We start from the raw sequence: 23,054 nt of genomic DNA, 5'->3' as shown, positions 1-23,054 counted from the left end.
CCCCACATGGTCTTCCAGTATTGCTAGGTCTCCAGCATTGGTGGGGCTGTTGTTCTCATATTGTTTCCCTGCCACTAAGAGTGCCTTGGATGGTTTATTCTCCTGGCTTCAGTCTTTCTGGTATACCTTTCCAAGCAGCTACCCAAGGCTGCGAGTCTTTGCTTGGCAGTTTCTAAGACCTTAGGTATGGACAGGTTATTGTACTTCTTTGGCATCCCTTTTTTCATCATACCTTTCTGCAGGTTTGACAGTTGACCATAAACATCCAGACCAACACACAGGGGTCAAAGCCAGTCATTTCAATTTAAAATCGACAATTTAAAAACTGTTTATGTGCAAAGTAAGCCATTATTTAAAAAAAAAGAAAGATAAAAAAACTAATAACAAGAAAATGAAAGTTAAAAGAGTCTTGTACAGGGAGAAGCTGATCCAGGCATAAAGCTGATTTATCAGAATAGAGTGGCATAAAAAAAAAACAAAGCCTGCCTTCAACCACATCAGGACCCCACCCCCTACTCTCTTGTTCACTCGCTGGTGCCAGGGATGCTTGAGAGAAATGCAGGCTGGAGCGGAGAAAAAGACACAATGACAGATATTTAAAGCTAAATATACAGATTCAATCGTAAGACTTCACAAGAACATCTGAGGATATGACGGAAACGTGCCATAAAATCATCATGGGGCTACATAACTTCCTGAAGGAGTATATTCATGGCTTTTGGGACTATGAGACCCCCAAGGTGATGGTGGTTAAGAACAGAACTCTTGGCGTAATTTACAGGGGTGTTCAGTTTCTTGTGATCACTTATTTCATATGGTAAGCTTCATGTTTGTACTTTTGCATGTCTAATGACCAGGTGTGTGGACAATATATGAAATTCAAAGGTTTATTTTGTCTTTTCTACATTTTTTCTGTTAGATCTGTTGGTTCTTTTAAATTTAATTACAGTAAAATTTTTAATGAATAATATTCATGCAGATAAAATAAATACACTACGGCTTTAAATTTGAACTCATGTAGTGCAGTTTTGTGGGGAGGAAATGCATCTCATTTGCAATTAACAGCATAAAATTCAACAATCCAACTGAGTGTGGCTCATCCCCTCTCTATATTATCAGAGATTTAAATGCTATCCAAGGAGAACAGATGTAAAGTGTTTCAGATTTGAAATAAACGAAATGCCCTGAATTAAAGTACATCATCACCTTTTCTTGGCTTCAGCAAAGAGGGCTGAGCAGATCCAGTGTAACATGACACCTCCAATAAAAACTGACATCATGGTAGAAAATGTGATATTACCGCTGTCTCTTCTATCATCCTGAAGGTATGTCTTTATAAGTCAGAAAGCATACCAAGAGAGCGAAACCCGTCCAGAGAGCTCTATTTATACTCTCATGAAAGGCTCAGCAATTCATGGAGATGAGATCCTGGACACTGTGGAGTATGCCCAACCCTCAGAGGTGATTTCTTCATTAAACTTGTGCTGCATAGCTCATGCTTGAGTTAACCACTTTAAGTCTTTTTTTCCCCTTTTTGTTTAGGGTGGCGATGTGATTAGCACAATACTGAGACGAGAATTCACGTTCAATCAGAGACAAGGCACCTGTGCTGAGGTGAGAGGTCAACTAAAATCTACTGAGTAACAAAGACACCTTTTCCCTCCCATCACTGACATGTTTCTCTATTAACTTTAGCATTTTAATGTTGCCAATGCCAACTGCACCACCGATTCTGACTGCGTTGAAGGGGAAGTCAACTTCAGTGGCCACGGTAATGTTTTCACTTCTCATCTAATTTTTCTTCATGCCTTTTTTGGTTTGCATTTGCCACCCTTTGTTTCAAACACTTTCCTACAGGCAGAAGGACGGGCAGATGTGTTCAGTACTACAACCACACCTTTAAAACCTGTGAGATACAAAGCTGGTGTCCGATTGAGGAATACGCTGTAGTACGGTAAGATGGGTGCTACAGAATCATCAGCATCATGTCAGGTATATATGCATTGCTCTAAAAATCCATATAAGTTCTAAACAGACTCAAACTGAGCCTAAATATCCAAAAACATGGGAAACTAACATGAAATAAAATACGAATTGGTGCAGCGATTTATTAAAACATGTGCAAACATACATGGAAATGAAGGCAAAAACAAAATGGTACAGTCCTAACAAGCTTGAAAGTCAATATTTACTGAACACACTCAGCCAAGCTTTCTTGTAATTTCTTTTAGTAGTCTTCAGGAATTGAGAGGCCGGTGAAGAATATGTAGGATGAGTTGTGTGGTAGGAGTGACAGATGTTTTTAAAGTGGAGGTGGGATTACATCAGGGATTGGCTCTGAGCCCTTTCTTGTTTGCAGTGGTGGACAGGCCGACAGATAGGGTCAGGCACGAGTCTCTGTGGACTGTAATGTTCACAGAAGGCATTGTGATCTGTGCTCAGAGTAGGCAGCAGGTGGAAAAGAGCCTGAAGAGGTGGAGGTATGCTCTGGAGAAAAAAGATATTAAAGTCAGTGGAAGCAAACAGAATGCGTGTGTAAATGAGGGAAACAGATGTTACAGTGAAGCTGCAAGGAGGAGAGGTAGTGAAGTAAGATGAGTTTAAAAACCTGTTTAAAAACATTTAAATCCACAGTGCACAAGAGAGGCGAAGAGGAGAGTGCAGGCAGGGTGGAGGGTGTCAGAAGTGATTTGTGATTATGATAGCAGCAAGAGTGAAAAGTAAAATTTACAAGAGATTTGGCTTGATGCATGATTTTGACAAAAAGACAGGTGGCAAAGCAGAAAAATTAGTAAAGCATTAAATATTAAGTCATCATTAAATACAGCTTGGAAAAAAAACCTAGTCATCAAGACACATCCACATGAGTAAAACACAATAAAGTTCACATATTTTGGGCTTTATGAAAGAACCAAGAACCTTCTCTATGTGAGAAAACAGATCGACTGTGCTTCCTTGGAGACAAGATATTATCAGTTGCTTGGTCACTACTTTGACCAAATGATGACCAAACCAGTCAAACAAATTGTGTAACCTGAACCAGATGCAAGAACCACTTCAAGGTCACTTTAAGGAAATGTTAAATATTTGCTGTCTTCAACAGAGAACCACCATTAGAGGAGGCCATCAATTTCACAGTGTTCATCAGGAACTCTATCCACTTCCCCAAATTTAAAGTGCTGAGGTAGGGTCACATAGAAGTTAATACTTCTGGACATTTAAGCTGCAGATACTGATGTTCTTGTCTTTGGCAGGGGAAACATTAAGGATGCCCGAAACAAGCGAGACATTAAGAGATACCTGAATAAGTGTCACTATGATGAGGAGCGTGACCCCTACTGTCCCATCTTCCGCTTGGGATACATCGCAGCACAAGCGAGGGAGAATTTTAGTGAGCTCTGTAACACCGTGAGTATGATGCCTGCACTGCATGGTGTTCACAATATTTCATTTGTGGAGAGTGTTTCTCATTTAAAAATGTGTGGATCAACATCAACCCCCAGCCAGCAATCTAAAATTAGAACAAATCTTAGAATTACAATAGAAATTAGAATAAATTTATGTCTCTATAAATAAAATTCATATAGACATAAAATAGACATATAAAACTTAGACAGAAAGGCCATTCTTGCAATTTGTCCCAAATCAGCTATTGTAACACTTCAGTAAATATGAAACTTATTTTATAGTTTTGCAGATTCTTATGTGGTAATATCATTATGGTTTGTGCCGTCTCTATACAAATTTCTCATTAGTTAATTCTAAACTGATTGGTGTCTTGGTGTTTGAATTTTCCCAAGATTAATTTTAGGATTTGCCCAGAAAGTACTCAGGCACGTATTTCATTTGTGTTACTGATAAAGTTTGAATACTTTATATTCTTCTCCTGGGCTATTGCTGTTTACATGATGTCTTAAGAATGGCACCCACGAGGGTTAAAAATGACTACTGTCATGCTGTCTGAGTTCAGGGAGGAGTGATCGGTGTTTTCATCAACTGGAAGTGTAACTTGGATCTGGATCCCTCACACTGTAAACCCACATACTCGTTCCGTCGCCTTGACCTCCGAAAGGATCTGCCCGACGCTGGTTATTATTACAGGTTAGCACCGGCGTCCAACGCTGACTTTTATACTTTATTTTTAAAACAGTCTTTAAAACGCTCTTCTGCTGTGCTCACCTGTTTTTTTTTTCTTGTTGTAATAATTTATGTGTAATTCTACAGGTTTGCCAAATATTACAGTAAGGATGGGGAAGAAACTCGGACACTAATCAAGGCCTTTGGTATCCGTCTAGACATCATAGTTCATGGACATGTGAGTAGATTCTACTTTAGACCTGCTTATTGTTGTATCTATCAAAATATATTTTTTTATGTTATGTTTTTTTTTGTTTATTAGGAATTAACTCTTTAGTATTACAAACATTTTCAATTTTCTACGATTTTTTTCCCCCAATATTTCAATTCAATTTGTGCCAAATCACAACAACAGTCACCTCAACGTGCTGTAAGCTAAAGACTACAATAATACAGGGGACACCGCAACAATCAGAGGACCCCCTATAAACAAGTGCTTCAGTCTACTGAGTGTGGGAACAAAGAAAAAATCTATCTATCTAGATGTACGACTCCATAACAACTGTGTGTCATTTTTGTGCAGGCTGGTAAATTTAGTCCTATTCCAACCATCATCAGCACAGTGACTGCTATGACTTCTGTTGGGATTGTGAGTATTGACTAATTTGTTTTTATCCTGAGACATTAAAGCGGCACCGTTCAATTAGTGTAACTGTTATTCTGCTTCATCTCCCCTCTCTGTAGTGCACAATAATCTGCGACTGGATCATGCTGACATTTATCGACAAGAATGAAGTCTACAGTGAGAGAAAGTTTGATGAAGTGAGTAAAAAAAAGAGAGCGTTATTCATTAAACGCAACTCAGTTTCATTTGTTTTTGTGAATCTGCTTCTATATCCAGTAGAAGACTTTTATAAATAGAATGAAATCGTCCATCCAGAGAAGAAATCTAGTTTGTCTCCAGGTCTTGTGGAGAATGCTGTCAATTATTAGCTCATCAGCCTGAAGGACTGATGAGCTGAGGTCATGGGGAGGCGTCTGTTGTATATCTTTTCACAATTCACAAGAATCGCTGCTCCTACAATATTGTTCAAGATTTAATCAAGCATAGACTTAATGGTCAGCTAATAGGTCTTCACTTTAACTGTGGTCAAAGTCAGGGCTACATTTGTCATTTTATGGACAATAACCATGAGACTCTAACACACGTTGTGAAACTCACTGGCTTCATTACTTTGCTCCAGGCACAAATCATACAACTGTATAGCTGTGTTTTGGTGACTGTTTTCTTATTTTTAGGGACTATTTTGTGAGATGTTTGTCTAATAACATCTTCTGCCTTTCACAGGTGATCAAGGAGCCCACAAATCCCATACCCACAGAGCTCAGCTACATCAACAGCTTCGGCTCAAACCATTCTGACCTGTCAGACGGCGTACCGCTGTGACCAAAGTCCTCGCTGGCCAAGTGCATGGACTCCCCACCACCAACTGTGGCAAACAGCAACTGCATCTCAGGTGTCAGTGACAGCTCACTTTGACACTGTGCTGATGTTAGTGGGGATAAAAACGGGCAAAAGAAAGAGATCCCTGTGGAAATCTTTGCATAAGACAGTTAGTTCTCTTTAACTTGACACGACCTCAGAATATATTAACAGCATATAGAGAATGTGTTTATTTTGAAAACAGGAAACCATTTCAGTACACTGTCATGAGAAAAAGACTGGCAGCACTTTATAACAACGCCACACTAGGAAACATTAGTAAGTGCTTAATTCATCATTTGTATGTCATTACTTCTCCTTAGTATGCCGTTTATAAATACAGATGTTTATCCATCATGCACAGCTATCACTGCTACCACATCACTGCTAGTAATAATCATAGTCATAATAATATATCAGTATTTATAAAGGCCATACTAAGGAGGAGTAATGCTATGTAAATGATGAATTTGGTCACTTGCTAATACCTTAATAATGTTTGATAGTATGGCATTATTCTAAAGTGCTACCAAAAGATAAAAACCATACAGCATATGTCGATGTATTGTAGACATTCAATCCAACAATAAATAACCTTTAACTTGGTTCAAACATAAAGACTGGTGGGACTTTTTAAAAAGGAAAAACAAAATCATGAAATTGTGACAAAGATAAAACTGAAGCATCTGAAGGCTCTGATTCATTTCCTTCTTTCAGTCTGATGTGCTCAGCACACAGGAGGAAACTACCAGGAGAAACACAAGGAGGGCAATGAACAGTAATCGAATAATGCAGACATTTCCCATAAAATGGTTCCTGTAACAAGATTGTGGGGAAGTGTGAATCCATCTGGTTGCCAAGGAGCAATACAGATGTCAGTGGTTTAAAACAACAAAAAAACCCACAAAAATTTAAGACTCAAGTTGAATGATCAATATCTGCTATGAAGGTTGGCAGAAAGTCACTTCATTTTGGAAACTGTAGACTTGCACCATATAAAAAAAAATTGTGAAGATTCACAGCATACAGCTTAAATAGCTTTTTGTAATTTGTCTGACAAACCATACTAACTAAATGTAACATTTGCTGAGATCCTGATGCAAATAAGTCATTTAAGAGCACAAAATTGCTCTCATCATTTCATTTTATCAACATACATGCAGAGCATGTCTATGAGAACCTCAAAGAAGTGAATCTGATTGTACAGCAGTTAAGTCTGAAATGTGATTACTTGTCTGGGAGACGCCCACCAGGAGGTAACGTGAGTCATCTGTGAAACAATGAACTTAAAGTGAAGGGGATGTGTGGATTAAGGCAATTCTAAAGCAGACATACATAACGTTCACTACCAGATACATATTTCCCATATGGGATAACGACAAAAAAAAAAACAAAAAACAAAACAATTTCCAACCAGCCAGAAATTCATCTTTTTCAGTCTGCAAGGTTAAAATTTGCTCAACAAAAAAAAAGGAAGTTAGATTTGTCAAAGTCTTCTTCACTGTCGCCAAACCAAAGAAACAATGAAAGATTACGCAACATGCAATGAGGCAACATTAGTCACGTTTCACAGCAGAAGAAATTAGAGTGGATGCAGGTCATGTAATTGAAGCTGTGCGCAATTTACAGCAGACACATTAGCAGCCGAGGGAGGGAGGAGAAAACTGAGACAGCGTAACGACAGAGTAGATGTAATTTAGGAAAAATACAGAACTGCAGCAATCACAAGCAGACCAAGACACATGAAAAACACATTTATTATCAGTGAAGATCTTCATACACATGCATAACTAATACAATCTAAACATATTTACAGGGGAATCATCTTGGTTACACAATCACACAGCAAAAAGCAGAGACCGATGCTGCTGAAGTTTGCTAAAACTCAAAAATGAATTTCAGCACTCTGTTTCCTGATTTGGATGGAGTGAAGGAAGTGTCAGTGAAGCTCATATTCAGTGAACACCCTGGTTGATCTGAGGGCTCATAACGAGCAGCCAGCCTATGGCCTCCTCCAGGAAGCTCATGTTGTAGTGGGATGCTATGTTCCTAAACACCGTGATCTGCTCAGAGAAGCTCTGTAAACAGACCAAAAACAGCAGTGTCAATAATATGCGTTCAACGCTGAACAGAATGGTGCCGTGTGCTTCAAAGTACGAACCTTGGCTGGGAAGGTGAGGTCAAAGTCTCCAGCACATTTGCAGTAGAGGGTCATGTTGGTTTCCTTCACTCCCTTACATTTGCTACACACCTGAAATTGAACAAAACCTGTGAGGCACCTTCTGGAAAATGGGCTGTCAAAAAGCATGCAAGTTAGATTTTACTGCCAGGAAAACTTTGCTTTTTTAAGAAAAACAAACAAACAAACAAACAAACAACCAGAAGTAGTGAGTGCATTTTTTTTTTATCATTTCATTGCTTAAATTTTGCCAGGTGTTTTGATATACTGAGCACTATTTTACCCACCAGATCCTGCAGCGTATAGCTCATCAGTTTCTTCTGCAGAGCTTCTACCAGAGCCATCTCAATAGACTCGGTGTCATACTGCGCCTGACAGTTGGAGCAGAACCACTGAGGCAAAACTGAACCATCCTGAGGAAAAGATAACAAGTTTATCTCATTTAGATTTCTGACTTTCACAGTTTCGAAATGTGATTATCAGGAGTTATTGTACTCTTACCTGTGCCACTGACGGGTCCTTGCAGAGGTCAAGGTCCCGACAGAAATTGCAGTGGTGACAGATAACCTCTGGCAGGATGTAGGAGTTACACGGGTCACGGAACTGGGCTTCCTCTGAAAACTCTCCAACATCCACAAGACGTAGGAGGTCTCTCTTCAGCTTGTTCACCTGATTTACAATGTTGGCGTCTAGTGAAAGAACCTAAACAAGGGAGGGATGGGGGAAATATAAATAACCGCTGAGGGAAAAAAAAAAGGAGCAGATTTCTTTTCTTTTTTTTTTTTTTTTACCTGGCAGACATATTTGATAAACTCCAGTGCTGGGTTGTTGAGTGGAAGGTGTGACCCAGGCAGGATGGGGAACATCTCTGAGGTGTGGGTAACACTCCTGGTACCAGTGACCTTCTTCTGGATTTTCTGAGTGATGGTGAAAATGTTCTGTGTCAGCTCACTGGACACGTACTCCTGGGAGAAGGAGATCATTCCTGTGGAAGAGAATTTTTAAAGCCGTAAACATTAAACACTCGGCTGAGCGTAATCTGCAGTCCCAGAGAAATACAACAGACGTCTTTAGCACATACAACAGCTTCCTGATCAGCTTCTTACCAGGAAGTGCACTCAGATCCCCAATTGCCTGCTGGGAAGCCTGGCTGTTGCCACGTCTCTTTACTGGTGTTGCTCCTGGGCCGTTACGTCTCAGCTCCTCTTTCATACTGTGATAGACCGCTGCAATGTACGCTGGCAAGGTAAAGGTGTTTTGAGAGTTAGTAACTTAGAAAGCAAAGAAAAAGAATGTTGGGAGATTTTCCTTCTTTTACCTGAGACGATCATGAGGAAGTACTTCTGACAGGAGGCGGTTTGAGGAAGATACTGCATGATATTCCAGTTACTCTCAATCAAATCCTCTACTTCATCCGTCTCTCCATCTCCGTCCTCCTCCTCAGCATTTTCTTCATCTTCATCCTCACTGCCATCCTCATCCCCCTCCTCTTGTCTGGTTTTCTTCTGTTGGGCTCCTTCCTACAAAAAAACAAAACAACAACATTGGAGATGGATTCAGTTCAGGGCCTAATTGCAAAAAGAGTCGCCTCAAGGTGCTGTAGTTTGTAAGATAAAGACCCCAAACCCCCAGCAATCAGACATCCCTGTATGAGCAAGCACTTGGCGACAGTGGGAAGAAAAAGCTCGCTTTTAACAGGAAGAAACCTCCAGCATCTGGCAGTACCTCTCCATACATGACGCTGGAGGGCAGTTTGCCCTTCACGCCACCATAGTTGGCAGGGTCCATCCACAGCAGGAACTCCCAGCACCGCGAGAAGGAGATGGACAAAGAGTGGAAAATTTCTTTGGAATGGATGCTAGAAGAGAAACGGTTAGAAATGTGAGATGTTGTGGTTACACGTAAAAGACTGGAAACAGGAAATTAGACTTTCAAAAGTTGTAAACAATAAAAGTCAAACATTTAAAAGGTATTGGTGCTTATTTTAGTCACATACTTTCAGAAAACCAGGGAAAAAAACCACAACAATATTTCAAGAACCAAAATCCCAGGAGGTATGTATCTCTGAGTAGCAATATTGATTTTATATTCATATTTTGTCATAAAGTCAATATTTAAATGTCACATCCATTATTTTAATGGGCAGTTCTCCCATTTTGGGTTTAATTTACAGAAATCACTTCAGCTGATGGAAACCACAACAATCCCTGCCGTCTCGCTCTTCTAATAGATTATTTTTGTTTTTCTGATTTTAGTGTTCTGGCTCTTGCTTTGCATCATGCATCATTTTACTAATATACTATTGTTAATATGTCAAAATAGCCAACAGCTGTGAACACATGCATGCATTTTTACATCTGATTGGATCTGATTTTCTCCAGTAGTTTACTAAAGGAGACGTGCAAAATCACTTTAGTTTGTGATCCAATCAGAGGGAATGAATTTTATTGATAAATGATGTTAACAGCCTACAAAAATGGAACCGATCAATTTTATTATCAGTTTTCTATCAGCTAAAAATCAAACAAACTTAGCAGCAGATTAAGATCAAATGTAACATAATTACATTTTCTGCATCATCAAGAAAATACATTCAATTTCCAGTGATGTGATGCACTAATGTTACAGCTGGAGTTTATTCTGTGAGGTTGCAAATAAAGACATAATTCTTACCTGTTGCCATCAAATGTTCAAAATTAAGTGTATTGACACTTGGACTATTTTCACTTACATCTTGTCTATACAGTTAAAGTACTGTTTTAACTTTAGAATATTTAATTTAAATTTAACATGGCACTTTTAGGGCCTCAATTGTATATATTGTTTTATAAACAAAATTTGTGTATTGAAACAAAATAATTTCTCACTGGGATTCATTCTGATTTTGAAAATAAAAACATGTGAAAACTAAAACTCTGGTCATCCCAGATCAGACTGGAGAATTTAAAAAACACTGACCTGTTGGTGATATACTCAACATAGCCAATGGCATCATCAATCCTGCGTTTTTTAGTACACAGAATGATCCTATTAAAGTTTCCGTACACCACAGTCGAGCCGAGACGTTTGAACTCTGCAACCAACCTAAGGCCAGAATGCGAGAATGAGGTCTGGATAAATGGAAACTGAAAGCATTATTATGAATCAGAGTTCACATCGTCAAATTTTCTAATAAAGTTTTACGTTTAAAACGTAAAAAACAAAAACACAAACAACACCAACAGCAACAACCTAAAAATACCAGGGCTTTCTCTTAGTGGTGAAGTCCTACTGATGTAGAGTTTACCATTATTTCAAAAGAAAGCTTTCAGATTTCATTTTTGAAGTATAAAGGATTTGGCACTCACTGCAGAAACACTTTCTTCATCATGTTATGCAGGGTGCGGTGCAGGGCGGGGTCATACAGCAGCGAGCTGGGGGAGCGCAGCCAGCGGTAGAAATGCATCACCTGGTTGTCTGCATACACATTGTGGTACTGTGTGATCTCCCTGACCCATCCCACCACCATGCTCTTTAAGATCCTGCTCAGAGAACCCAGAAAAATTAATCAATGAAAATTGTGGTTTGAGCAAAACACAAAACACAAATCCTGCGCTCAAACACAGAAGTTTACACACCTGAAGGTGTTGGAGCAGAGAGCTGTCTCATCGTAGCTAGCCAGAGCGCTTGCTCCCTGGTTTCCTGACATCATGTCCTCCAAAGATGCCTGCTGGATCACATCAAAACTGACGCCCAGGCTGGCTCCGCCCTCCATGTCGTTGACATGCTGAGACTGGAGGATGGTGTTCACCGCCAGGCTCTGCAGGTCCAACTCCACACATGCTGCACGAAAGATGATGATTAAGACAGACTTCAAAAATCCCTCTAGTGATTTCCTTTTTCTTCCTTTTTTTTTGTACCTGTTGAATAACATCCCTGAGCATTGATCTCCACAGAGCCTCTGTCATCATTTTCCATCACCAGACGGCTGTCATCAGCCTCTTTTCCTCCCAGGTCAGGCCTGGATGTGGGTGAAAGCCATAGCAGGTGGTTGTGCTTCCGTAGATGTCTTGCCAAAAACAAGTCTGAGCCAAAGATGGACACATCCTGTGGCAAGTTCCCCACAGGTAAGTGGTAATATCTGAAAGTAAAAGAACAATTCAAAAGTGCTTGAAAATGTTTTACAACAATTTCTGCTGCCTGGATAAATCTTTTATTAGAGGCTACAACCACAAAGTTAGCATGTAAGACGTTTATAGTGTCCTCTTACAAAAAAAAAAAAAAAATCTTCGTCTCCGTCTGGAACAACCTTATGTGTGAAGGGAAACTCAGCAGAAACATGCAGATCATACCTGGCCATGTCAAAAGCCTGTGACAGACAGCTGTCCAGGTTGAGGTAGTGGCGGATCATGCGCCGGGCACCGAGCCGTTGCCAGTCCAACACATTATAGCTGATCTCATCAACCACATGAACCGGAACGACCGGGAACTCCTCGAGCACCGGCATCCCGGCCGTCAATCGACGCAACTCCCAGTTTGACTGCACTGCGATGAGGGTGGGCCCACGGCGCTCCTCCTGTCAACAGCAACAAACAAAGCAGGCATTTGCAAATTTAGTCGCATGAAACTTAAAGATTAAAAAGTAATAAAAATGTTAAATATAACCAGATTATTTTACCTTGTAGTTTAGGAGTATTCGTTGGAGTGCACGTGAGATCGCCTTCATGTCATTTTCAGCCCGCACCTCAAAGTTGTGTTTCTCCGGAGGCAGAAGCTCCTCCGTCGTTTTCTCCAGGAGTGCCGTGCGTTCAGCTGTGTAGAGGTTACTCAAGTTGGGCATCTGGTTGCTTCGAACCTAAAAAATGCAAGCCAACAACTGAGCTTTATTCTCAATGCAATTAAATGTCATGATGGTACTGAGAGGAAAACAGACTTCTTCTCTGGTACTAAAACAAAGAGGACACTCAAAGAAAGCCCATTATTCTTACCGTGTCCAGGACGAAGATGCTAGCTTTGCGCTGAGAGGGGATGAAGAGGCCAAACAGAGCCTTGTGGCCTTGGCTGTGATGATACAAATACATGTGGCGAACACTCCCTGAGAAGCAAACATAGTAGTTGCAGATCAAAATTCACAAGTAATTGCAGTGAAACGGTTTTCTTTTTCACTAAAGGGAAAAGTCATAATTTAGGTCAACCTAAATATTCAAAAAAAGTAAATATTAAATTGTGACATTTATGACCATCAAAAGTCTGCTGTCAAAACTTTTAAATCTAAAGTGTCTGAATGACTCTTACCAGGTTCCAGGTAGCTAAACTGGGCCAGCGACCTCATCTCCAGATGTTCCAGATCAAACGTGTCAGCCTCCCTTCCGGCCATATCTCTCACAACATGTTTGTTGACCATGCACACGCATCCTAGCTGCACCAAAGCTCGAAACAGCAAAGGAACCTGAAACAAACGACTCGCTGCGTTCTGTTTCCAGTACTATACAGTTATAACACGGACACTATGCAGTGTAAAAAATTACACTGACCTGTGTTTCATAGACTCCTTCGATGTCAGGTGCAGAGAGGTCTGCGTTGATCTCATTGATGTGCTCTTGGTACATGTCCTCTGGCACAGAGTACTCATAGAGGTAGTAAACCATGTTGGAGCGAGGCAGCATGCGATTCACCTGTAATCACACAGCTCTGATAGTTATTTTGGGTAACTTCTTCTATAGTCACAGTGATGTCATTGCATTATTTTATGCATTTTTTTGTAGCGTGCCTTTTTGTACGTCGCTCCCTCCTCCTGTTTTGGGACTTTTTGATTGACGTAGAAGACACGTGGGATGTTGAGTTTCATGCAGTGGAGGTCATTTCCAATCACAGCCCAAAGCTTATACAGACCAGGGTGACTAGTTTCTGCAATCTGAGAAAAAAAAGAAGAAGTAAAAATAGAGAAGATCAGTATCTTTACATTATTAAATTATTTGTGGATGATAACAGGATCGCTCTGCACTACCTGGACAATTTGCCACGGCATATCGAGGATGCTGCGAGCTGTTCTGCGGAGGAAGCTCCCCAGGCCTGTGATGGGACCACCTCTGATCACTCCTCCGCCCACTGGTTGAGCCTCCCCATCCAGCAGCCTCCTCCTCTTTTTCCTCTCCTTTCTCTGCTTCAGCTGTAGCTCCCACTTTTTCTTATGGTAGCGCAGCCAAACTTGACGTTCCTCCTGCACACAGAAAAAGTTGTTTGAACCTTTTAACATTCACCGCTGGAACGTCTTGGATTCAAATGCACTACAAGTGCATTTGGAATTGCATGAAAATGTCTCAAGCTTAATATACTGAAACCTCTGCTTTCCTACCCGTGTTTTTCCCGTGGGAGGGGGCGGTCCCAGGATCTCTCGCCAGGACTGCGTAAGCTCTAAATCCTGAGACTCCACCTGGCTGTCGTCTCCGTGTGACGCCCGCTTCCGCTTAGTGCTGATAAGGATAGCTGGCTGCAGGGGTTTGGGTGGCATCCCAAAATCCTCTATGTCAGCAGCAGGACCTGCTTCAAGAGGCTGATGGGCAATCTGAGAGCGAGGAAGACATTTAGAGTGCAACAATAAGGCTTAGTGGTTGACACTTTACTGTGAGGTTAACCTTACCTGTCTCTTGCCCTCGCTGGTAAACAGCTCACTAATTTTCTTCTGCTTGTATATGTCATTTTTCTCCAGGAGTTTCTTGTGTAGCCAGTCAGGATGCCTCACTCTGGGAACAGGATTCTTCACCTTATGGAAATAAAAAGTGGAAGGTGCCATTATTATTTTCTTAATCAATTAAATTAATTATTTAGTTTTAAGTTTTCTGTTTATTTATTTATTTTTTAAACATTTTACCTGTTGCAGAGCAGCAGGAATGGTGATGATTTTCTGGATTGCACTACCCAACCTCTCTATGTAATAGCTCCAATCAAGGATCTGGAAAAAAAAAAGAAAGAACCAAAAAACCATATGACATGAAAGTACTTGAACATTTTTGTCTTTGTTATTCGCGTTTAATTTTACCCTTAAAACTCACAGAGCGGATGTCCATGTCATGCAAGCTGGGCATCTTCAACCACTTGCGAAGGAAATGTTTCTTGACGCTCGGCTCGGCCTGAAAGATGGCTAGAGGAATGGCCCTGATGCACAGAAGCAAAAATGAGCCGATGGCTTTAACTTCTGATCATATTAGAGATCGCTAGTTTCCTAAGGATATTCAAAAATGGGAAAGCGAGCTCAAGAAAAGTCTTTGGTGCTGTGTAACACCAGGAAACCTATCGAATCAGTAGCCTAGTTTTTAAATATGGTATTGCTGCAATAGTCTGATGTGACAGATTTTGAAGTTTGAAGTCTCAATATTAGCATTGTGGACGTTATCATCTTTTCATTTTTGTTTTGGTTTTTTAAACCAGACCTGACAACCGAGGCACCGCACACTCACACAGTAGCAACTTACCAATTATAGTGTAGCTACAGCCTAAAGGTTTCCCTGCTTTACCATCTAACATATTCAGTACGGTACGATAAGTTTACTTTAGCGGCAACTGTCGAACCTTTCTGTGACAGGGGAACCCTCAGGTTTTCGGGAGATGACATAGCGACAGCTCAGACCGGCATCTTTCACCATTTGATCCCCCAGGAACTCTGCCAGCCTCTTAGCTGTGCTGATGGACGTGGACTTCTGCTCACCGTAATCTTCGAGCTTTCTAGACATTGACCGATTCTCTGAAATCAGGTCAAAAAGCTCTGCGTCTGGCATGTTGGCAGCCTGCATCACACATGAAATGATCCAGTGAGTTTTTTTGTTATGCATTTTCTATAAAAATTATTCTAATAAACGATTGCTGAACAATACAATTCAGAAATATGACAAAAACACCTTGTTACAGGAGACCCTAGTTATCAGAACCTGATCAGAGATATGCACCTTGCTGTAAAGTACATCCAGCCAGTAGTCGGCCACTTTGGCCACTGAAGCGTAGACCTCCTCTAGAGTAGTTCCTTTGAGGAAAGCCTCGAACACAGACGACTGAAAAATCTTGATGAGCTGGAGCTCTCCTCTTCTCTTCACTTCAAAACCCTTCAGCTCGGCTAAAGAACCATCCTCATTAAACACAGCGTACCTAAAAAGAAAGGCGACTCCCTTTGTTAATTACACCCTGTAAGAAGGCCACAAATCATTTCACAAAATTATCTCCTTACCTCTTTTTCAGCTTCTTGCCCTCCTCTTTGGAGGCTGGCAGGATCATTGCCAGATACGGTCCGTCCACCTCAAAGAAGATGCTGTTCTCTGCCCTGATGTTGTAAGTGACGGACGCGGGGTCGACCAGCTCGTGGTACTGATCGTTGGTAAATCCCTCTTTTACCATGATGTTCAACATGGCACCCGGGTAGGAGATAGTCACCTTGGTCTTCTTCTCGTTACTGGTCTTCACCACAAAGTTCTCCGGGAAGGTATTGGGGAGGACACACCAGATACCATCAGTGTCCAACTCAAGAGGCCTCCTGTGTCACAGAGAAGGAGATTTATTGCAGCATTTTTATAGTTGAATAAACTGACCCGCAGCATAAAATATATACTGTAAAGTGCGTGAGCTCAATTAAAGCCAACATGCTGGCAAGAATTATGCAACTCACCCTATTTGCTCAATGAGCTCTCTGGCCTGAGTAATAATATTGGCTCCAGTGAAACACACAATGCCGGCCATCTCCATAGAGTACCATCGGGCCCTGATGGAAACATAAAATAAACAAACAAAAAAAAAAACAGAGCATCAAGTCAACAGCACTCAGTACTGACTGCAGCGAAAAGCTCAGGTAACAGCGCAAGTGGATCTGTGATGATTGATGAAAACCGCGGCCGGCTCCTACCCCTTCCTCATGACGTAGCCGTAGAAAGAGTTGAGGATGCACTTGTGAGCGAGCTGAAGGGATTCGTACAGGATCTCCATGTTTTTGCAGCGCTTCACCTCAGCGGCGTCTCCACTGTCCTGAGCTGATGAAAGTTTCTTCTTCCACACCTAAAGCAAAGGTAGCACCGAAAAGAAAACCTTTACCGCACGTAACTATAAAAAAAATAAATACATAAATGAGACAGATCAGGTATAATTTGATCAAATAGCTACAATACCTTGTGAAGTCCTTTGAATTCATAACGGCGATCTCTGAAAGCTCTTACAGTATCCACATAGAAGGAGTTCTCCCTCTGACAGATGGTGGTAACTCGCTCCTCCAGCTTGGTGACGTGTGTCTTTTTATAGGCCTTCTTACAATAGTCTGATTTAAAAAAAATAAAGTCAGGACTAACTTTAGCCCTGATAACCCACTATTTTCATTACTTATAGTCAAAGTCTACTATAAGGAGCCAAAAAGAAAAGAGGAACCTGCAAGACGTTTCTTCTCATGCTTGGCCTGCTCCTCCCTGTTGAGCGTGTGGAAAGCCCGAGGTGGACCGTTGGGGAACAGTGGCGGGAACTTCTCAGACTCAAGTTGCTGCTGGATGCGGTGAAACTCACTGCGGCTGGCGGGCACTGCAGAGAGAGACAGCGAGAGACAAAGGTTTCGTTTCCCCCCCCAAATCGCTTAAAAGCAGAGTACAAATATCCAAAGATAACTTACTGATTTCGCCTCTCCATTGCCAGGTCATCCTCCTCTGACACGTGGCACCAGGCTTGTTGAAGTCACAGGCAGCGCACTTGGCCTCATCAACTATAGCATATGGCTACAAAATTAGAAGATAAAGACTAAATTTAATGCTTTTCTAGATGTGATTGTGAGCATTTTTTGATTAATAAAGTAATAACCTGAAGGCGGTTGGTGAGAATAATATTGGGGTACATCGCCCCAACGTCCAGATGGTAGATGAGGGGACATTCAATCCTGTTTGGAACCTCCTTGAGGGACGTCAGCTTTTTCTTAATTTCGTCACAAACCTGAGAAAATATCGGCGTTAATTCTGAATTTCAAGCTCAGAAAAAAACTTGAGTAACTTATTAAAAAAGACAGACAGAGGCAACTCCCCTCCTCCACAAACCTCGTTAAAGTTAGTGACTTGCTCCAGAGGGATTTTCTCCTCTTCCTCGATGGCATGACGCATCGTTCTCTCAACTCTTTGCAGCAGGAAGTCAAATGCAGCCGGGTTCTGTTGCAACATCAAAAATGAGAGCGACGTTTAAAAAACAAAACAAAAACAAACAAGTGCTGATGAAGAGTGAGCTCTGAGAATTGAGCAGACTGTACCATTTTGAAACGACACGGGATGTCACTCCGAAACACTCCAGACTCCAGCGCCTCCACGTGACCGCCCACGTAAGTCTCGGAGTCTAGGACGTGGCCGTCGTCTGTCAGTTTGTTGAAGATCTGCTCCTGCTTGTTGGGGAAGATGATGTTGGCGTGGAAGGCCTGCACCATAAGTAAAGCTTCACACAGCGTTCCCGAACCTTTACGCAGCACCTGAAACAGGTGAACAACGCAAGAAAAGAGAGACTGGTAATTAGTAAAATGCACTTTTAAAAAAAAAAGAAGAGAACTCTACTTAATCTTTTGCAAAGCACGCCATAGACGAACCTCATCGGGCTCCATGGGGATGATGGTACACAGAGCGAAGATGAAGGGGTGGACATATTTCATGTACAGGTAATATGTGGCCACGGCATCTGACACAGAATAGGTTGCTAGAGTCTGACAGGAAGAAAGAGAAAAGACAGTAAGTGGAAAGTTAACATCCCGTTAAAATGATTCCGGTTTTTATTTTATAAAGACGGGAGTTTAGTTCTGCACCTGCGGCTCCTCGGTTGCCATGCGGCACATTTCTTCTGGGTCGAGCTCCACGGGGTCATAACCCAGTTTGGCCTTCGCTGCTGCCTTCAGATTGTGGCTTCCCACCGGCAAGTAGCTGTCTCTCTTTACCCACCTGATACAGGATAAGGAGGTTTGAAGTTGGATATATGAAAAACCAACATTACATATAACATTTACTTTGATTATATGTGTTAAAATGTGGTTAAACATGAGATTTTAAATCTTTATAAAATGCTTTCTATGTGTTGACAATAGACATTACACAAGATTCATCGTATCCAAGTTATAAAGCTACAGACAGAAAGAGATGCATGCAAATGTTACCAAAAACATAACCTCCTTGGTGGAGGTAAAGTGTATGCTTATCATTTTAAGAGTGTAAAACTTTTGCACACCTTAAACAATCCATGTGGATGGCCTGACTGGCCTTGTACTCTCCCTGGTTATCTTTCTGGAAACCGATCTCCCTGTGCATGCTCAGTCCATGGAGGGCAGCCCGAACCTCAATGAAAGGCCTAGAGAGAAACAGTATGAGGAGAGGTGGAGGATCAAGAAAAGTAATCAGCATAACAAACAGAATAAGAATATTGAATATCTAATATAATCAGCTTTTTAACAGTTTAAATAATTCACTATTAACAGCTTCATCATTATGTCGTAGCTGCCTATTGTCACAAAGAACTGGTGCTTGGGCCACTTTTGCTCGAGCTGAAGTGAAACTAAGGACTTAAAAATAATAAAAAGTGTTCACTGCAGCCACTGCCTGTAATGTATTCTACCCACTTCACCTTTAAAGTAAGTAACTGGCTTTTACAGAAACAGAAAATAGGCTTACCAATCAAAGAAGTCTCCATTGTAGGTCACAAAGATGTTTGGCTTTGTTTCTTGAACGTGATCAAACCACCTCTGAATGAGAGCTGCCTGCAACCGTTACAGCGTGTTATTAAACTGACAGAAACACACAGCAGCCTATTATTCATCAATGCTTTATTGTTAGTGGCTACATACCTCATTGTCCTCATTAAAAACAGTGAATGGCCCTTCATACTCAGGTTTGGGGGTAAACTCAAAATCCTCAATGTTCTCAGAGACGATCTCTCGGTTTGTGATCAGAAACCCCTACGTGAAAACACAAGGACTGTTAGATGATACTACAAACAGGAACGTAACAATAACTTGAAAAATCAAACGCAAATGAACCTTACCTGTCCATCTATCATGTAGGAGATCATCATAATTTGATCCGTCTCTGCGTCTGGGAATTTCAGCGGAAGCTTGGTGGTCTCGATGTCAAACGCCAAAACGACAGGGTCCTGCAGGGAAACAACGTTTCACAGAAAAGCCCCGACATAAATCAAAACTTCAGTATAACTCCGAATGAATGATGGAAGGCTTAAAACAACAAAATCCTGATACCGGTCGCTCCACAAGATCGTCTCTCCGTACAATCTCTGGCGGGTAAGCGCTGCCTCTGTTTCGAACATTGTACCAGTGAGCCTGAAAAATAAAGACAGTTAAGATAAGAAGAGCACGCACAGGTGCACAGGTGTCGAGGAACACCTCACTGGAAAACACTGGAACCTGATAGAGTTGATCTTACCACGTGGATCTTCAGGTCAATGGACACACGCACATGGTAGGGCACGTCATACTCTCTCATGTCCACTATGTTGTCTAACTGATCTGAAATACTCTTTGACATCCCGTCTTCATCCACTGAGGTCACGTTGCCACCTGATAGCGCACTAAGAGGACAAAAAGGTGTCGGGGGTTATTATAAAGCTGGAAACGTCAGGCGGAACATCAAAGGAATCTAACGAAGGTTCGGTGATACCTTGACAACATTGAGGTGTAGGCATCGTTGGACTGCTCCCTCTCTCTGTTTTTACGTACCGCCGGGGCAATCTCACGCTTGACCTTCACGAGGTCGTCCACGGTGTTGAACGCCAGCTTGATGTAGTTTCTCTTCAGTCCGACAAGGTGGTTTGGCTGGAGACACCAGATCAGCAGAATCAGCATGTGAGTGGCTGCACAAAGTCAACACTAGCAGCCAATAGGGAAGTATACTGCAACCTGTTCACGATACCTTCAAAAACACTGATACTAAGGACACTAAATACTAAGGACAAGAGTGCCACAGTGGTAAAGGGGATATATATTTTAGATTTTTCTTAAATGCGTGCACTCACTTGGCCACTTTCTTAGGTACAGGTAATCAACTGCTCACTGTAACACATCAGCCAATCACATGGGAGCATCTTAATGCATAAAAACAAGCAGACGTGGTCAAGACGGCCCGCTCAAGTTTAAACTGAGCATCAGAATGTGGAGGAAAGATGATTTAACAGACTCTGAACGTGGCATGCCTGACGGGCTGGTCTGAGTATTTCACAAACTGCTGATCTGCTGAGTTGTTCCTTCACAAACATCTCTAGAGTTTACACAGAATAGTCCAAAAAAAAGGGAAAATATACAGTACGTGGCAGTACACCTTGTTGATGCCACATTTGGATGGTTCAGTCAGAATCTGACATAAGCAAAATGAAAGCATGGATCCATCCAGCCTTCCAACCCAGTACTAGTGAGGCATATCTAATGAAGTGTCTGGTGAGCATACATAAACAGATTAGATTTTTAAATGAGTGAAAATGTGTTGTGGTGGTGCTCTTGTCAAAAATCATCCATTAATTAACCACCAACTATTTCTTCACTAATTCTGTGTAAATAAATATAGAAAATATTTATTTATCTACACTTATTTGACTTATTTATTTACTCACTATTTATTTATTAGATAACTTAAAGTCAGTTTAAACTCTCACCAGGTCCAGGTCCTCTTTTGGGAGAATTTCGAGCTTTGCCACCTTTCCTTGGAACTTCTTAGATAAATATGAGATGACTTCTCTCTCGCAGTTCTGGACATACACATTTTGTTATTTATTACTTTTTTTTAAAAATGTTCACTTGGCATAATCACAGTCACTAACTTACCTTTTTCGTAGCAATGTAAAAGTATGGCTTGAAGGGCAGAGACACCTACAGCACAGACAGAACACATGAGAGAAAATGTAAAATGCAGGACATTTAATAAGCTGCGTTACAGCGCTCTGCTTTCCCCCCAAACACACCTTGAACCTGCTTCCATCCTCCTGTATAAAATAATAGTCCACCGCGCTGATCATCCTCTTGTCTTCATCCAGGATCTCTGCCTACAAATGCAGAGCATCAAAAATAAATGTTAAGTGTTTATTTTGCAGCAGACAGAAAGGAAAAACTGTCGCACTGCGAGGACTCACGGGGTGCATGTTGATCAGCCAGCCCGTTTTCTCTCCCGGCTCCTTCATCCTGTCGAATCCGAAGCGAGCGTCCATCTCGTCGGTGAACTGACTGCGCTCCAGCCGCTTGAGGGCCGATAAGGAGGATCCATCATCCCTGGTTCAAACGCACACAACAGTGACAATAAATTCTGACAGTCCTCGGTCATCCATTAATATTCTGAATAAGAAAGTGTTATGAAGCGTTTGGTCTGTTAGAGCTGCTGGGACTTACTGGTTTTCCGGATCCCCACTCGGTCCTCGGTCCGCTTTGTAGCGTCCACTGTTCTGCAGAACCATCTTCTATCGCGATGTTCCGGGTACAAAACACTAAAATAAAACAGCTAAACGTGTGCGTGAAGCCGCATTTGAAGACACGCCGCTTTAATAGAAAGTTTTGTCTGCTGGATTTGTCTGCGCCTGTCACAGACTCGCCTGCTGTTTTCCTATTTTGGCGCGTTCGTGCAGTTGCCGCGAGAGGACGGAGCTGAGAACCGGAAGTACAAAGATCGTTAATGAGAGAGATGAACCCCTCACGGTGGTGTTGAGACGTATCTAATTAGGTTGAATGTCGTGTTCATTGTAACGTTGGTGCTCATAGATCTGCCTCTAAAAACCAAAACAACAACAAAATAAAAACAATACGTTAGAAAGCAAAGTGTTTACGTGATTTAGTGTAATTGAGTTACACTAAATCACTTTTAAGTTACATTATGCAATATGGAACTGCTTAAAAAGTAAAAGTTTTTTTTTGGCTCTTCTGTGGAAAAAACCAGAGGCAATTAATTCACCCAGGTGCGAGTGGGTATACTGTCGGTAAGAGACTTTTGCCATTTTTGTTTGGATCATTTGCTATTGCGTGTGCCTATTTTTAATATGTCATTGGACTTTTTTAGTGTGACCACGAATTTTAATAGAAGAATTGATCAAGCCCTAGATCGACTGCGCGCAGGGAAACTGATCAATATTGCAGGTATATTGAGTGTTTGTTTCAGCTTCATGATTTTGAATGGTTTCATAAAATTGATATTTTATTGGGTAATATTTTACTTGATAATGTTGTTTGTGTTTTTCAGCTGTGCTGTCTCTGCTGTCTTTTTTTCGTTCTTTTTTTGATTGATTTGTAATTTTGTTTTGGTTAGTCCGTCCAGCCGTAAAGGCGGTTATTGATTGAAAGTAAGTTGTGTAAGGGCGGACTAACCTCCC

The 23,054-nt window shown here is 41.3% G+C and overlaps 2 protein-coding genes across 2 annotated transcripts; one reads left to right on the top strand and one right to left on the bottom strand.

The window, feature by feature from the left end:
• Positions 1–344: 344 nt before the first annotated feature.
• p2rx2 (purinergic receptor P2X, ligand-gated ion channel, 2) lies at positions 345–5,634 on the top strand. Its single transcript, XM_082555579.1, has 12 exons — positions 345–817; positions 1,326–1,461; positions 1,543–1,614; positions 1,696–1,771; positions 1,858–1,954; positions 3,104–3,184; positions 3,255–3,408; positions 3,971–4,101; positions 4,225–4,315; positions 4,661–4,726; positions 4,822–4,899; positions 5,426–5,634. Exons 1-12 carry the CDS (start codon positions 651–653, stop codon positions 5,522–5,524), a joined length of 1,248 nt encoding a protein of 415 aa, XP_082411705.1. The 5' UTR covers positions 345–650; the 3' UTR covers positions 5,525–5,634.
• A 1,665-nt stretch (positions 5,635–7,299) lies between these two features.
• On the bottom strand, positions 7,300–22,376 carry pole (polymerase (DNA directed), epsilon). The gene is made up of 48 exons (XM_082555576.1): positions 22,084–22,376; positions 21,831–21,966; positions 21,663–21,743; positions 21,526–21,570; positions 21,357–21,449; positions 20,369–20,523; positions 20,135–20,279; positions 19,951–20,031; positions 19,740–19,847; positions 19,543–19,653; positions 19,370–19,455; positions 18,930–19,049; positions 18,514–18,646; positions 18,301–18,414; positions 17,974–18,186; positions 17,768–17,875; positions 17,538–17,666; positions 17,353–17,455; positions 17,118–17,264; positions 16,865–17,010; positions 16,606–16,754; positions 16,372–16,464; positions 15,937–16,239; positions 15,662–15,857; positions 15,288–15,502; positions 14,771–14,873; positions 14,590–14,670; positions 14,359–14,481; positions 14,074–14,283; positions 13,726–13,938; positions 13,489–13,632; positions 13,253–13,393; positions 13,014–13,167; positions 12,707–12,813; positions 12,397–12,573; positions 12,071–12,294; positions 11,639–11,859; positions 11,357–11,561; positions 11,087–11,260; positions 10,698–10,823; positions 9,465–9,597; positions 9,058–9,259; positions 8,846–8,977; positions 8,531–8,724; positions 8,241–8,441; positions 8,027–8,152; positions 7,722–7,811; positions 7,300–7,638 (listed from the first exon to the last, which is right to left on the bottom strand). The coding sequence occupies exons 1-48, from the start codon at positions 22,146–22,148 to the stop codon at positions 7,516–7,518; spliced, it is 6,879 nt and encodes a 2,292-aa protein (XP_082411702.1). The 5' UTR covers positions 22,149–22,376; the 3' UTR covers positions 7,300–7,515.
• Between the last annotated feature and the right edge of the window lie 678 nt (positions 22,377–23,054).

The sequence above is a fragment of the Aulonocara stuartgranti genome (genome assembly GCF_965226115.1).
Source record: "Aulonocara stuartgranti genome assembly, chromosome: 12".
NCBI lineage: Eukaryota > Metazoa > Chordata > Actinopteri > Cichliformes > Cichlidae > Aulonocara > Aulonocara stuartgranti.
This window is presented reverse-complemented; position numbering and strand designations above follow the sequence as displayed.